At 42.5% G+C, this 14,222-nt stretch overlaps 1 protein-coding gene and 1 non-coding gene across 2 annotated transcripts in view; both read left to right on the top strand.

The window, feature by feature from the left end:
* Positions 1-5,105, top strand: part of lrp4 (low density lipoprotein receptor-related protein 4) — a 63,679-nt gene extending 58,574 nt beyond the window's left edge. The window contains 7 exon segments of the mRNA XM_069165798.1: positions 326-439; positions 785-896; positions 1,318-1,379; positions 2,259-2,346; positions 2,717-2,858; positions 4,745-4,990; positions 4,992-5,105. Coding sequence (XP_069021899.1) covers positions 326-439; positions 785-896; positions 1,318-1,379; positions 2,259-2,346; positions 2,717-2,858; positions 4,745-4,990; positions 4,992-5,087 — 860 coding nt within the window. The 3' untranslated portion in view covers positions 5,088-5,105.
* Positions 5,106-9,261: 4,156 nt separating this feature from the next.
* Positions 9,262-9,375, top strand: LOC138208100 (small nucleolar RNA SNORD67). Its single transcript, XR_011179069.1, has one exon. It is a non-coding gene; the product is annotated as a small nucleolar RNA SNORD67 (small nucleolar RNA).
* Positions 9,376-14,222: the final 4,847 nt, after the last annotated feature.

Genomic DNA, 14,222 nt, shown 5'->3' with positions numbered 1-14,222 from the left:
GGTTGATTTTGACCGAGCACGTTGAATGTCATCTGATACATAGAGAAAAAAAAAATGATTTTGGTTGCCGAGAAGGTTGAATCGCATTTAACGTCGCGTCAAACGGCATCACGGTTGTCCTCAAGAAGGCCCGAAGAAGGACCTTCGTTCTTCAGTGTCGCGGTGTCGTCACTTGACGCCGGTCAAAATAAAATCTCGTTGTTCTCTCTTGAATAAAAACACACCAACCACAGGAGGAAACGCTTTTTTTTAATTTTTTTTTTTTTATAAAGCGCTCAGATTGTCTGGCGCCCGTCGTGAACGTCCGCTCCCTCCTCTCGTTAAGGTACCAACCTCTGTGGGATGAACAACGGCGGCTGCACTCACCTCTGCTTCGCCAAGACCAACAGTTTTGTGTGCGCCTGCCCCGACGAACCCGACGGCCGACCCTGCTCCACCAGTAAGTGGAGTTTCTACTTTACGGTTGATCGTGCTGACTTTTAGTTGCTTTTTTTTTTTATCTTCAACTATTGAAGAAGTTGAATGAGGGGGGGGGGGGGTCTATAGAAACCGCCGCTTTCTGGAGACAACCTCTCGTGGCACTCGGGTGGTTATCGCAGCTTGAAGGCGCGTCGGCCTCAATTTTTCCACAGATTGTGGTTTTAGCCTGAAAGCCTGAACTTTTAGTGGGTTTGTATTTGCAACATGTATCCCAGGGATAGTGAAATATACTAATTGCGGTTAAATGCAGGCTACTGCGACTTTGTTCCTGCGCTCGTAACGTCTTACCTTCGTGTTGTGCCAGTTTCCGGTTACATCCCCACCGCTCCCGCCGGAGGACCCAGCAGCACCCCCGTCCCCAACAAGATCCCCAAAGCTCCGACGGACACTCCTCACAGAGGACCCTCACTGGTCAAGTACGTCTCGTTTGTTCGCCGCTGACGTCGCTTCCGCTGCGCCGCAGCGAAACCAAACATCACTTGTAACTTACCTCTGTCCGTTGCGCGTCGGCATCGCCGCTGTAAGATCTGACGCAAATGGCGACGCGTTGTATGATGCTCTGCTACTTTGTAAGAAATAGTTTATCCATCGAAAACAAAATACTCCGAAGAGTCTGGAGATATTTCGTCATCCTTTAAAGGAGAAGTAGAAAAAAGAAAAACACAAGAGTTATTTAAAAAGCAGTAAAGTCACTAAAAGTTGACCATACAGAGTTATCTTGAGAGAAAAGAAAAAAAAACGACATCGGTGGTTTAACTAATGTTCAGTCCCTTGTGTGTATATATATATATATAGTATTGTATTTATTTTCTCTTTCTTTTTCTTTTTTTTTTACAGCTGCACTGACAAGAACCTGAACATAGAGGGCTGCATGAACACGGTGGTGACGGCTCCTCACGGTCAGCACACAGAAACCGTCTCCTCATCAGTTCACGCGCCGGCTTTCAGTCTTAAAGGAACACTCTTGACATTTAGGAAGTTTCAAATCCGCGAGAGAAAAGCAACGCATTTATTTTATTCGTATGTGCCGTGTACAGAAATGGGTCAAGGTTGTGTCGATATTAGTTGGGCTCAAAGGCCGGAAGAGTTGTTTTGGAGGGTTTTCACCTCTTGGTGGAGCCGTTTCACTGCGTTTCACTGCGTTTCACTGCGTTTCCAGTTTAGATTCGGCGAAGCTCGTTGGGAGTTTCAGTAATTAGCGGTTTCTAACATGTAAATATCATTCGCATCAACATACAAGTAATCATGATAGGGAAACAGTTTTTTTTTTGTTTTTTTTTTGAAAGCTCTGATATCTCTGTGCCTGAAAAAGCCAAGCTGATTAAATGCTAATTAAATTACGGCAATTATAAACCTTTTATGTGTAGAGCTTTTAAAAAATAAACACAGCCTGGCGCTTTCCATTTAGGAAAGTTCAAACGACATTAAAACCTCAACGGGGAAAACTGAATCAAAACAACAAGTTAAATCAATCAAGAGTTCATTTTTTTTTATGATAATGTTGAATATAATAATAAATGTAGAACAGCATGATAAGGTAAGAAAGAATAAATGTTGAGTTTATAGTCTTATTTTCACTCGGACGCTGAGGACGTTATTCATTCAGTGTCATGAGACCTTTGACCGCTGACAGATTGTAAAATGTGGGAATGTTTCCGACAACAATTCCCCCTCTCGTCCATCACGGAAAATTTAAGCATCATAAGTCACTTTCAGAACAACTTCAGGATCTGTTGTGTGGACGCGTCCGTCTTTAACTCGCGTCTCATCTGTTGCAGGAGAAGGACTTCACATCAGCTACGTGATCGGTGGAGTTCTGACCATCCTGGCGATTCTCATCCTCATTGCTGCTTTGATTATTTACAGGTAAGTCTTTTTTTTAATTTCCTTACTCTCTTGGCTTAAACGGAATATAATTACCTGCATTTGACACGCAATAACATAATAATAATAATAATATTATTATTATAATAATTGACTGTACAATAACTCACTTCGGGCCAAATCTGTCCTTCACCATTAACACTGTTGTTAATTCTATCAAATTTTATTTGTATATAATGTGCATTTTTACGTTTTCTGTATTTATACTTTTACTAACTCTGTTTTTATTCTGTACTTGTTATTGCTTTTGCTGTATCTTCTCGTGCTGCTGTAATGGAAACATTTCAACGAAGTCTATCTATCTATTCTGTTTTTTTTTTTTTTTTTTTTTTTGCTGCTTCTTGATCCACAGACATAAAAAGTCCAAATTCGACGACCCGGGCGTGAGCAACCTGACCTACAGTAACCCCTCCTACCGCACGTCCACGCAGGAGGTGAAGATCGAGGCGTCGCAGAAGCCTCCGATATACAACCAGCTTCGTTATAAGAAAGAGGTAAAGGAGACGCGAGGAGGAACTGACGGCAACATGCGTGTTTGATAGATGAATGGATTTAAAGTGAATCCATGATACTTTCAGGATGATCGCAGACTGTTTTTGTTTTTTTTTCCGCGGGTAACCGACGGAGACAAACGATTTCGCTGTTTTGCCTCGCAGACACCGAGCGCTCATCATCTTCTTCCTCCTCTCTCTCTCCCTTCCTCACCGCAGCTCTCTCATCCCTACAACTCCCTCTCCCCCTTTATCTTTTGACCCGCTTGCCCCGTGGAGAGGTAGTTACGCCGCATGAAGGAGGCGCGTGGCCTTTCCAGCTTTTTGACTTCATTCTTCAGCTCTTTCACCGCATGCGACCTGCTGTTTAGAAATGAATAAGATCTGTGTTTGGTGCCGTTTTCAGAGCTCTGTGATCAGCAGCATGTCCGCGTTTCTACCACCTATCGAGGCTTTTTGTGAAACTGACACCTTCAACGTGCAGAGAATGTATGGATAGCAGTTTGTTATAGAGGTGCTGCACGTATCGATGTTAAACTTAATTATAATCGTTCTCAGATCAATAGTGAAGCCTGAAAATGATAATGCCAGTGAGAGAACTCAGATTTAACTCGCAGTACTTCTTAAATTTGGCCGGCTGCTAGTAAAACGTTGAGAAAGTCCAATTTGTGTTACATTCAACACTATTTCTTATGTATATATATATAAAAAAAAAAGCCCATTCTAATTCCAGCTCTCTATTAATTGCAACTCATCACACCTGACCGGGTCCGAACCAGAACCCAGTTTCACTCCATGAATACATCCACAAAGAATCGTTTGCACTCGCTCCATCCTACTGGGCGTAGACTTCGGCTTTCATTTTAACCAATCAGCATCTGTCGAAACCGGCCGACACTCTGCCACCGCTGCAACTACCTACGTCCACCGAAGTGTTTTTTTTGCTGAGTAAAGTGTATTTTTTTTTAAAAATTATTTTAATGAACGGCAGCAGCGTGACGAGCGTTTATTCTGCGCCGAACATCTTGCCGATTTTTTTTTTCTTTTTTCGGTCAGCGAGAGATGAAACATTATAAAGCTGGTCATCTTCCACCAGCCGTCCAATCACAGTGAAGGAGGGGCGGGACAAACGCGCGTTTAACCACCGACACTGCTCCCTGATTGGCCCGCCCCTTCAGAGGCCGAGTTCCCAGACTGTTCATTCACAGAGAAGGAAACTGAAGCCGTGAGCGACAGCCGTGCTGCATCACGCCAGCTGTCCTTTAAAATACTTCCAAACTGCACTGATGGACTGATTTGTGAGCTGCTTGTAAAAAAAAAATAATTCAGCAGCAGTTTCAGGCATGTATAGCTCCATTTACTCTGAAAAAAAATAACACCGCCTCCCCTGTGTTTTTTTTTTTTATGGCATACTGCGCTCCAACAGATTTATTTCCACATTACACATTTTTTTTTTTTTTTTGCTGCAGCTAATTATATACCTGTAGCACCCCTATCTGAAATAAGGAAAAACTAACTGCAGAAGAACGCTTCACTAAAACGAGCCGACGGAGGCATGGGTTGTGTTTGAAGCTCTGTTTTTGTTCTGGACTGTTGTTGAAGACGGTCGCCGATTAATCCACGAGTCCACCTTTAACAGTTAAAGCTTGCGGTTATGCGTGTGTTGATAACGTTTGATTCTGCTTTTAAAAGGCGGAAAGGCTTCGTGTTAAAGAAGGAAAGAAACGGGCATGTATTCGTCACGTTTTTAGTGGTTTGTTGCAAAGTTTAGCAGAGTGAAAAGAGAGGGAAAAAAAAATCAATTATTGTACTTGTGGGTGGATGTTTCCCTTTTAAACTGCTGATAAAGTGTCACTCTGACAAACTAACCCCGTCCGGTTGTCCCAAAGGGGGGAGTGGACGGAGGCTACACCAAGGAGAAGATCCGCATCGTGGAGGGCGTGTGTCTCCTGTCCAACGAGGAGCTTTACTGGGACGACCTCAAACAGATCAAGCCGTCCCGGGGCGGCCTGCACACCTGCATGCGCACGGACACCGTGTCCCTGCAGGCCAGCAGCGCCTCGCTGGACGACGGCGAGACGGAGCAGCTCCTGCAGGAGGAGGCGTCCGAGTGCTCCTCCATAACCACCCTGACCCCCCTCGGCCATCACCCCACAGCGCCACGCCCAGCACAGCCTGCCCGACACCGGCTGGGTCTCCATGCGCAAGCCCTCCACCGAGAGCGAAGTGTGAGGGAGCCCCCCCCCCCCCCCCCCCCCCCCCCGCTTATCTCCAACCATCAACACACACACGCACACACAACACAACACACACATTTAGAGCTGGAACAAACACACAAAGACGCATAGGTAAACTAACGGTACATGTGGACCCGGTTAGACACGACTAAGCCCCCTCCTCCCCCCCCCCACTCTCCTCCCCCCCCCCCATAAACACAACTCCTCGTCTCTGAAACTGGGGCTCCGTCCTACTTGTGCACACATCATGCAGTACAGTCCTCCCAACGGCACCCTCAGCGGAACGTGATGAACTAAAACAGGAGCACGCTGGAATCAGAAAGCAAACAAAAAGGACTCTGGGGAGGAAGCGAGCGAGAGAGGCACCAGCGGTACCTGGAGCCTTTTTTTTTTTTTTTTTAAAGGATGCAGACTCTCGATGCGACGAACGCTTCTCCGTGTACACAATTTTTTTTTTTTTTTTTTTTGGTGTGGGGGGGGTCGAAGCTCCAACGACACGCTCCTCGGACGATGCAACCCGCGACGCTCTCTCTAATGCCACTCATGTCTTTATGAACTCTATTTATTAACTTTTTTTTTTTTTACTTGTTGAGTGGGTTTTTGCTGACTTTCAGAGAACGATGAGAGTGTTGCGAAGTTCGTGCAGCCGGATCCGGTTATCGGAGAGTCGTATTTATGACAGTGCCAAAGGGTGGGGCTTCACAAGAGTCCCCATGCTTCTTCTTTTTTTTTCTCCATTTACACTTCAATAGAGATTTTATTATAATTCGGGGATGTTTGTTTCGTTTGACTTTACTGACTTGCCCTCGCCGGTGGGAGACCTCAGTGATGTCATCTACTTCTGATTTTATATTTTGTATTTCCAGCCCCTCTTCCCCCCCCCAAATGAATCAAACAAGAAATTACTGTAGCAGGTCCTCTCAGTTTGATGCAGAAGTCCACTCGTCCTCTGCAAAAGTTTGTATTTCAGTATCTTGCTGATCCTCGGGCAGAAGCAGAAGAAGCCGCGATGAAGTAACAGCCTAAGTGCCAAACATTTCATTCTTTTCTTTTTTTTTCTTCTTCTCCTTCTTCGACTCTGTATTTATTTTTCTCAGAGGGTTTTTAAAATGTATGTGACAATTTTTCTCACTTACCATTACTGCTTCTCAGCCGTGCAGATAGTTGTGGTTTTATTCAGCCAGGTTTTAGATATATATGTGACTGGGATTTTTCACGAGGGGTTTCTCTCAAACAGGGTTTGTTTTCATGGGGTTTTAATTCAAAAAGAAATTGATAGAGATAAATGATTATCTACGGTAGCACTTACTATTAGAATTTGAAGCCTTTTTCATTTCTAAAAAAAAAGAAAAGAAATTGACACTCCCATGTCTGTGAAGATCATTCAAATCAATCTAAGTTTTATTTAAAGGCAGCTGAGCCAAGCAAGTCCAGTTGCCTTTGAATAACACCTATTATGTGTTTATTAAATATTTTATAACTAGCGTTCCCTTATTTACATTTATATCCACCCAAATTCTTTTGCTAATGTCCTCTCCTCAACTTTTCATCCAAGATTCATTCTTGGGTGGTGGGAAAGCATATCTATTTTTTTTTTTAAAGTATCCTTTAAACCTACAGTGCAGGACTTTTAAAAAAAATAAATGAATGCATGTTACATTCAAGCTATTTCCAATCGCATTGACATTATATTGATCAAACCTATCAGCACCAGATAAATCTCTTTCACCGTATGTGGAATTTTATAATGTGGTGTCTGGTGAGACGTGGGTGGAAATGTTGTATTGGGATAAAATAATTCATTCGTGCGGCTCCTCTACACTTTCCGGATGTTATCGGACCAAAGGGATCAAATTCAGATTACGAAACGTGCCATTTCACAAAAGGTTGTGGTGCTCAGAAAAAGGAATCCACCTTCTTACAGCCGCAACCTTAGCCGCGGAGTAGGCTACGATAAAGCCTTGGACGTAAGCGTGCGTCACCAGGGTTTTTGTAATTCCGCTTACTGGCAGAAGGGGGAGACACAGGCACTGCACTGCAGGTTTAAAGAGAAATAACAGATTAAACAATAATATTTCAGTTTTTAAAAAATTACCATTGAAGCGAAAAAGGAAAATAAACTCAACAGAATTTTGAAGAGAAATGTCAGATATTTTCATCTTTGCGTCACAAAACGTTGGCCTGATTTTGATTTTCCAACTTCTGTAACATTATCACAAATATTTCAGTGTTTATTTGGGGTGTCGACTTCCTGAGGTAAATATATCAAAAAAACTTGGCGCATACAACCACGAGTATCCCGCTTGGCCCAAACACGATTAGAGGTAAATGAGAACTTTTGTTTTGATCCACGAACTCTAAAATCTGTAATTGCAAAGGTGCACTACACAGTATCTGCCACAGTACAGTATAACAAATGGGTAACTTAGAAACACTGTGCATGTCTGATCTCATCAGACAGTGAGGGGTTATAATTTAGAAATATATCACTGACAACTTACTGAAAAATGAATTTTAAAAAGATTTTTTTGTGCATTGCTTTAACTTTAGAGTACCATTCCGTCTGTCGAAATACGGTACGAGGAAAATACTATATTGCTATATTTACAAAATATATCTGTTAGACGTTATAGAACCATGTATTTTGAAGTACCTGCTACAAGCTCAGCGACGTGCTGATTTGCTGCTAGACGAAGCACTGAGGCCAATGAAAGAGGGTCTTGGCAGCTACATAACTACAGTCTCTGGTTGGTTGGTTGACAGTATAGGCCGACAGAGCATCATAGCGACCCAGTATCCAATTCTCCTGGCTCACAGTCCCTCCAACTCTGCTGCAGGAACGCTAAAACTGTACAGATTTTATCATGCGGATATAAGCAAACATTTCTGTTGATATTGCGTTGATTAAGTTGTATAGTCTTTTTGTACAAAGGGATTTCATGACCGTTTTTAGACTTGTATTAATTTTACTCACTGGAGAAAAACAAATTATTTTTTTTTTGTTGTTTTTGTTTTATGCTGGATTATTTTAACCACTGTGTTTCCAAGCCTTGTAAATGATAGGGAAGATGCCAGTTATTTAATAGTTCTCTTTTATCTTATGAAATACTGGTCACGTATAGCTGTTGTAAAGTTAACAAAAAGAGGTATTTATGATTTTTTTTTTTTTGTTTGTTTTTGTTTGGTTGTCACTTGATGTGTAAATATGAAAAGACTGTATATGTATTTCCATGGCAGTACTAACAAGCTGTGTTGTGTGATATAGTGAATTATCCCTTTGCTATCTTTTAATATAAAATTGCATTTGCATTTCAATGAAACTTTGGACTCGCTCATCTATGCGCTTGTTGCTCTTAGACAAAATGCGTCCCTCATTAGACACGACGATCACGTTGCAGTAAAGGAGATGCAAATGTCGTCTTCTGCATAGAAATGCAGACGTGACAATTGGACAAAAGATGTAACCACAGTTTGGGGGATTTGGAGGCATGAAACCAAGTCATCCCACATTTGAATACACCCCCCCCCCCAAAAAAAAAAAAAAAAAAAAAAATCTCAAAAATAGATATGTTTATAGGGCTTTTCTGCTTGAAGCTGCTTGAAGACAACACATGCAAAAGAAGCATCTTGTATCACCTGCGCTAAATCACATAAATACATTCGTTAATGATGTAAAAAATAAGCTTTAACGAGCATTTTGCGACCAGACATGCAAAATACAGACGATACGTTGTCACGTGACACGCATACAACTTGTTATTGGTTGTTTAACAGGGAGCTTTTTTTTTTTTTTTTTTTTCAACTGTCCAATAAAAATCCACCATCCTCCCCGGCGCTTGAGCCAATCAGCGACCGGCTTTACAGACGCTCCTGTTTAAAACGAGGCGAAAAGTCGTCGCGCGGGACAGACGACGGAAAATTCAATACAAACAACAACCGCCTCGCTTTTGTAAGTCGTTTTTTAAAAATATATAATAAAAAAAAAAAAAAAAGTGTTTTTGGTTTAGTTTCAGGAGGAACAGCGAAGCGAAAACCCTGTTCGGTTTAAACATGGCCGCTTGTTTGTCCTCCTCGTGTCGAGCCAAGATGGATGAGACGAAACGCGAGGTAAGCACCGGAACTCGTCCCGGGCCTCTTCGTCCCGGTAGTGGGGCTCGTCGGTGGGGGGGTGTGAGAGTGATGAGTTGCACTAATCAGTCGGGGTGTTTGCTGCCGTGGCGGCGACGCCCCGATCCGATCCGACCTGAGGACACACTGTGTGCACAGGGGCCATCTGACTCCACCCTCCCCTCCCCCCCCTTTTTGTTTTTATTATTATTATTATTATTATTATTATTATTATTATCATCATTTTACACATTTTATATGTTCCAAACTTCTAAGTCCTCCAAAAAAACAAACAAACATGCATCTCAGGTGAATTGGTTTGATTCTCCAAATTGCCCTGAGGGTGAATGGTCTTCGTCTCGTCCTGTGATGGACCGGTGACCTTTTGCCCAAAGGTCGGCTGGGACGGGCTGATTTACCCCGTAAAGATGATGGACGGACTCCAGAAGTCACTTGAGTTTCAAAGGCTCCCTCGAGTGTTTTGTCATCTCTTGTCAGACTCCTCTTTTTGTTGTTGTTGTTGTTGTTGAATATAGTACTTCATGCCGATCTCTGTGTTTTGATGCAGAAACCTGCGTTAGGCGTGACTGATGTGAATTAATGCTTTATATTATAAAGGATATTGGTCTTTTTTTATTCTTTGAGTGAATTTGGACAACATAACTAAATGAAATGACGTCACAAAATGACGACTCGACTCGTCCGTATTAATACCACCTGTTGTTTTTCCTGTTTTTTTTTTGATAAGTCTTGGATCTGGACGTTGAGGGACGCCATGCTGCGGAGTTTAAAAAGGACTTCGCCTGGCTGAAGCCGGACTTTCAGGTGAGCTCCATCGTTCCTAAAGGCCTCTTTCTGGATGCGCTGCTCGTCCGCACGGCTAACGTACGAGTTATTTCCTCTCTCCTTAATTTCTTTGTTTTAGATCGAGCGTCGCCAAATCGCACAATTTTGATAAAACGACAAATTACCGTATCATTGTACCAAACACGTCCCTCGGCGACTGCTTCGTGGTTTCCTCTTCATGATCTGACCTGCGGCCGTGCTTCGGATCCTTTCCTCCTTTCTCAGGCCGAAGATGTGGAGAGTTCACGGTATAAAGGAGGACGTTTGAGCAGCTGTGAACGTGATGCGCCAAAAAAAAAAATACAAAATAAAAAGAGTCCCGCCAGCAGAAGGTTTCTCCACAGGGACATGAACTCCTACTTGAGAACCGGTGAGAACAAACTGCTTACAAATTAGATTTAGTTTTTAATTGAATGAAAATCTGTCTCTTCCTGATTTAAAAGATAATTTGGGTTTATTCTTTTTTTTCCCCTTATTGTAAACGAGTATCTCTTCATCCCGAAGATTTTCTCTCCTTAGTTTTTCTTTATTAAAAAAAGAAAATAGTGTTACAGCTATACAGACAAATGACTGTTGATGTGTTGTTGTTGTTTTTTTACAAAATCCTTAAAGCAGATGTTTGAAGTCTCCTGGCTTCTCTTAACAACAACAACAACGACTTGTCGTCCCTCGGCCTGAACTGTGACACTTCTTTGTGATCGTGGCAACTGTCGACTCTTAATATAATAAGTCCACCGTCTTCTTGTCCCCCCGCTAATGTCAGAGGGTCGAGCGTGTGCGCTCGAGCATTCAGTCCAGAATGCAGCGTCACCTTTTGAAACGGGAGAAAAATGCATCGATATTCCTCCCTTTTCCAAGATCCGTGACAGTTACGACCTTTTCATATCGGACCTGCAGAGTCCGAGAGCGCTGAAGTCCCGATAAGCTGAAGTTTGAAATGAGAGAAGTTGGAATTGGCTTGGACCGGTCAAATGTTCGGTGTTCGTGATCCGTGTGAATTTCTCGTTTGCGTGTGACAGCTGGTTGCTTTCATTGGAAGATGATCTAAAAAAAAAGATGTTATTCAGACCAATTATGTTTCAGCAGATGCTCAGTCACACACTTGTCAATAGTGAAGCTGTTTTCAGCGAGTCAGCAGAGTCTGTCCAGCACGTGTTAACAAATTGGTACTTTTTGATTTATAATTTCCTGCAGCAGCCTCTGAGCAGACGGTCGTTCTGTTGGTCACTAATGACCCAGTTAAAAGTTAGTCCGGCTGTGATCAGCGGCCCACTTCATAGTTGGACTCCTTGTTTTTTTTTTTTTTGGGGGGGGGGTGTGGGGGGACCCAAAACTGCCCATGACAGCAGTTTTCCGTTCGTTTTTGTCCCGATTTACTTCCCGAAGTTAATCATTGGCTCTGCTTTTACATCTCGTGTCCTCCTTCTGTCTCCTTTTGTCCCTGCAGGCGGCTTCATGCCCAGAAATCCCCGCGAGCCGTCACGGCAGCGGTCGCAGGTGAAGCCCGGATTTCGACGGGCGCCCGCAGCACGTGCTGCCTCCATCGAGCCCCGAGCTGCAATCTCCACGAGGTGCGTTGAACTAAAGGGCGAGATTCAGTTGAACTAGTAGCAGCGCGGTCTGTCGCCACTCGACTTCAGGTCGGAGCTTCGTGAACATCCATTGAGGTCGTATTAGACGTTACAGAAATCGTTTAGGTGTCCTTTGATTATATAACCTACTAAAACTGGTTTGGTAGTTTTTTTTGTTGTTGTTTTTTTTTAAACTACAAAACATGTTCAGGAAGACCTCCATTCAGAATAAATCAGTTTGGTAAGAACGGGGTTCCCACAGATCAGGAAGTTGTCGGGAATTTTAAAAACTCATTTCTAGACTGGAAGAGTTGGAATTTGATTAAAAAAAAAATTGGGTCCATTCCTGGAATATTAGGAAATTTATTTTGCATGTTTAAATTCTAGTTGCCATTTATCAAAATGTAATATTTTCCATGTGTAACTTTAACGTTAGTTAGTTAGTTAGTTAGTTAGTTAGTTAGTTAGTTATATGGGATCAACCGGAGGGACAAGCAGCCCGTTTCTTGTCTGCTCAGCACGACGGCAGCCTTTTGCTCCTCTTCATTATAGCTCATGGAAATCAAGCATCTCTAGTTCAAGAAAATAGGGAATTTGACTTGTAGTAAGAATCTTTTTTTTCATTGTTTTTATATCATCCAAGTGAAAGTCGTGGTCAAGTTTTAACCGTCCTGCGAACGGCTCGGAGGATATTCGAACTGGAATGTAGCGACCGATATTCAATTCTTTTAACAGCTGATCTTCCCAGTTTGTTTTGTATTGATTCTGGTAAATTATAAGCAGGCGCCACCAGGAGGTTATATCTACTGTCAAAAATTACATTACACAGTTATTTGTTGTTGTGGGCTTCAGTGTTGGTTTATTCTCTTTTGTAGGCGCGGCCTGCTTCCCGGCTGTCTGTCATCCTTATCCAAATCCTGCCTCCATTATGCCGGTCATATCCCCCAGTCCGCCCGGGGATGTGAAACGCCGGCGTGCAGCTTCCTCACAGGTGAGAGCATATTTCCCCTTTGATCAATATGATGCTTTTCTTTTCTTTTTTTTTTACCGAGGGTGAAAAATGGAAGATGCAGTATGATTTTCTTTTTAACACAGAATGGGAGGTGGAGAGTAAAATACAAATAGTGTTTCTCATCTTTTCAGTCAATATATTGCCGGGAAGAAAGACCAATCTCTTCTCTTTTTTTTCCCCTCAATTTCCTTTACTGGTCAGACTGACTGTGTTGGACCAGAAGAGCGTCAGAAGAACCTCCAGAAGAAAGAGAACCTAGAAGCTCTACATCTATGTTATGGACTTAGTGATGGTGAGCAACATGGGTGCAACTCTTCATACATTTTTTTTTTATTTTATTTTTTATCTTCGGATGGTGCCTGTACTCATTCAGTTTTATTTCGATGTTGCCAAACAGGATATTTCACGGCACTTAACACGCCAAAAGAACTTTACAGTCTTGTACAAAATAACTCAACAATTCCCACGTAAGCTAGGAGGGGAAAAAAAAAAAAAGTCCCTTTTTTAAGGGAGGAAAAACCTCCAGACCGGGAAGGAAAAAAACCCTGAACAAGCAGAAACCTCCGACAGAACCAGGCTCAGAGGAGGGCGGCTATCTGCCTCATGAGGGGGAGATCAGGACAGCATGGAGGTCCAAGACGATAAATAAATATGCTCAAATCTATCATGTATATTATTTCTAACGGTCCTCCTCGGAGCATCTGACCGCTGATTAATCCTCGGCGTCAGAGCCGTCGGGCGCATCCCACAAACGGCTTTCATAGAGGCTTGTTTTGCAGAGGTGACCAGTGTGTGTGTGTGTGTGTGGGTCCCTCCGGAGGGAGATTACAGTTTTACTGATTGCGTTGCATCATCAGAGGCCGCTGCTCATCTTTAAAAAAAATCTGCATGTTCACCTCGGTTTTGTCAGCCAGTTGGGGGCTCGGGCTCGATGATGAATGAGTTTTTATTGGCCAAAGCAGTACGACGTGAAATCCATATTATGATATGCGTGTACCCGAGTAATAATGAAAACGGCAATATCCTTCTTCTTTTTTTTTTTAACTGTCCTCAATGGTGCACTTTGTGAAAAAGCAAACCTCCTTTACACAAAGTATTTTCATCAAGAAACTAATTGTAGATGGTAGCTGAGGGAAAAAATAAATAAATATTGACTTTTTAAATTATTGGCACCAGTATTTTACACTTTTCAGGTGTTTTTCCTCCAGTCGGGATATCCATAAGAAAATATTTTTGTGGTTTTAAAGTTCCAAAAACTTGTTTGACCTTGTGACGACCTCCGATTCGGAGTCACGTCGCAGAAACTTGAGCGTCCAAATGGCACATTTAGCAGAATACAGGTTGTGTGCATTTTCGCATTGGCTCGGCGTTTATACACTTTCGACACCTGTAAAATAAATAAATGGGCACGTACACCTGCTTTGTTACGGCAAAAAGCCATCTGAATTTATACAACACGGTACCTTTTTAAACAGATCTGTCAAATGTGAACGGTTGAAACCAGTGTGTGCGCGCGTGTTGTCATTTCACTAAATAAAAAAAATGGAAAATGTATTTCAAAGTTCAAGCCACTTCTGTTTTTGTTGTAGATTGG

Source organism: Embiotoca jacksoni, unplaced genomic scaffold, assembly GCF_022577435.1.
Source record: "Embiotoca jacksoni isolate LCO1_2020_lvr unplaced genomic scaffold, fEmbJac1.0.p SCAF_35, whole genome shotgun sequence".
In the NCBI taxonomy this organism is placed as follows: Eukaryota; Metazoa; Chordata; class Actinopteri; family Embiotocidae; genus Embiotoca; species Embiotoca jacksoni.
The sequence above is the reverse complement of the archived record's forward strand: the minus strand, read 5'-3'. Positions and strand labels throughout refer to the sequence as shown.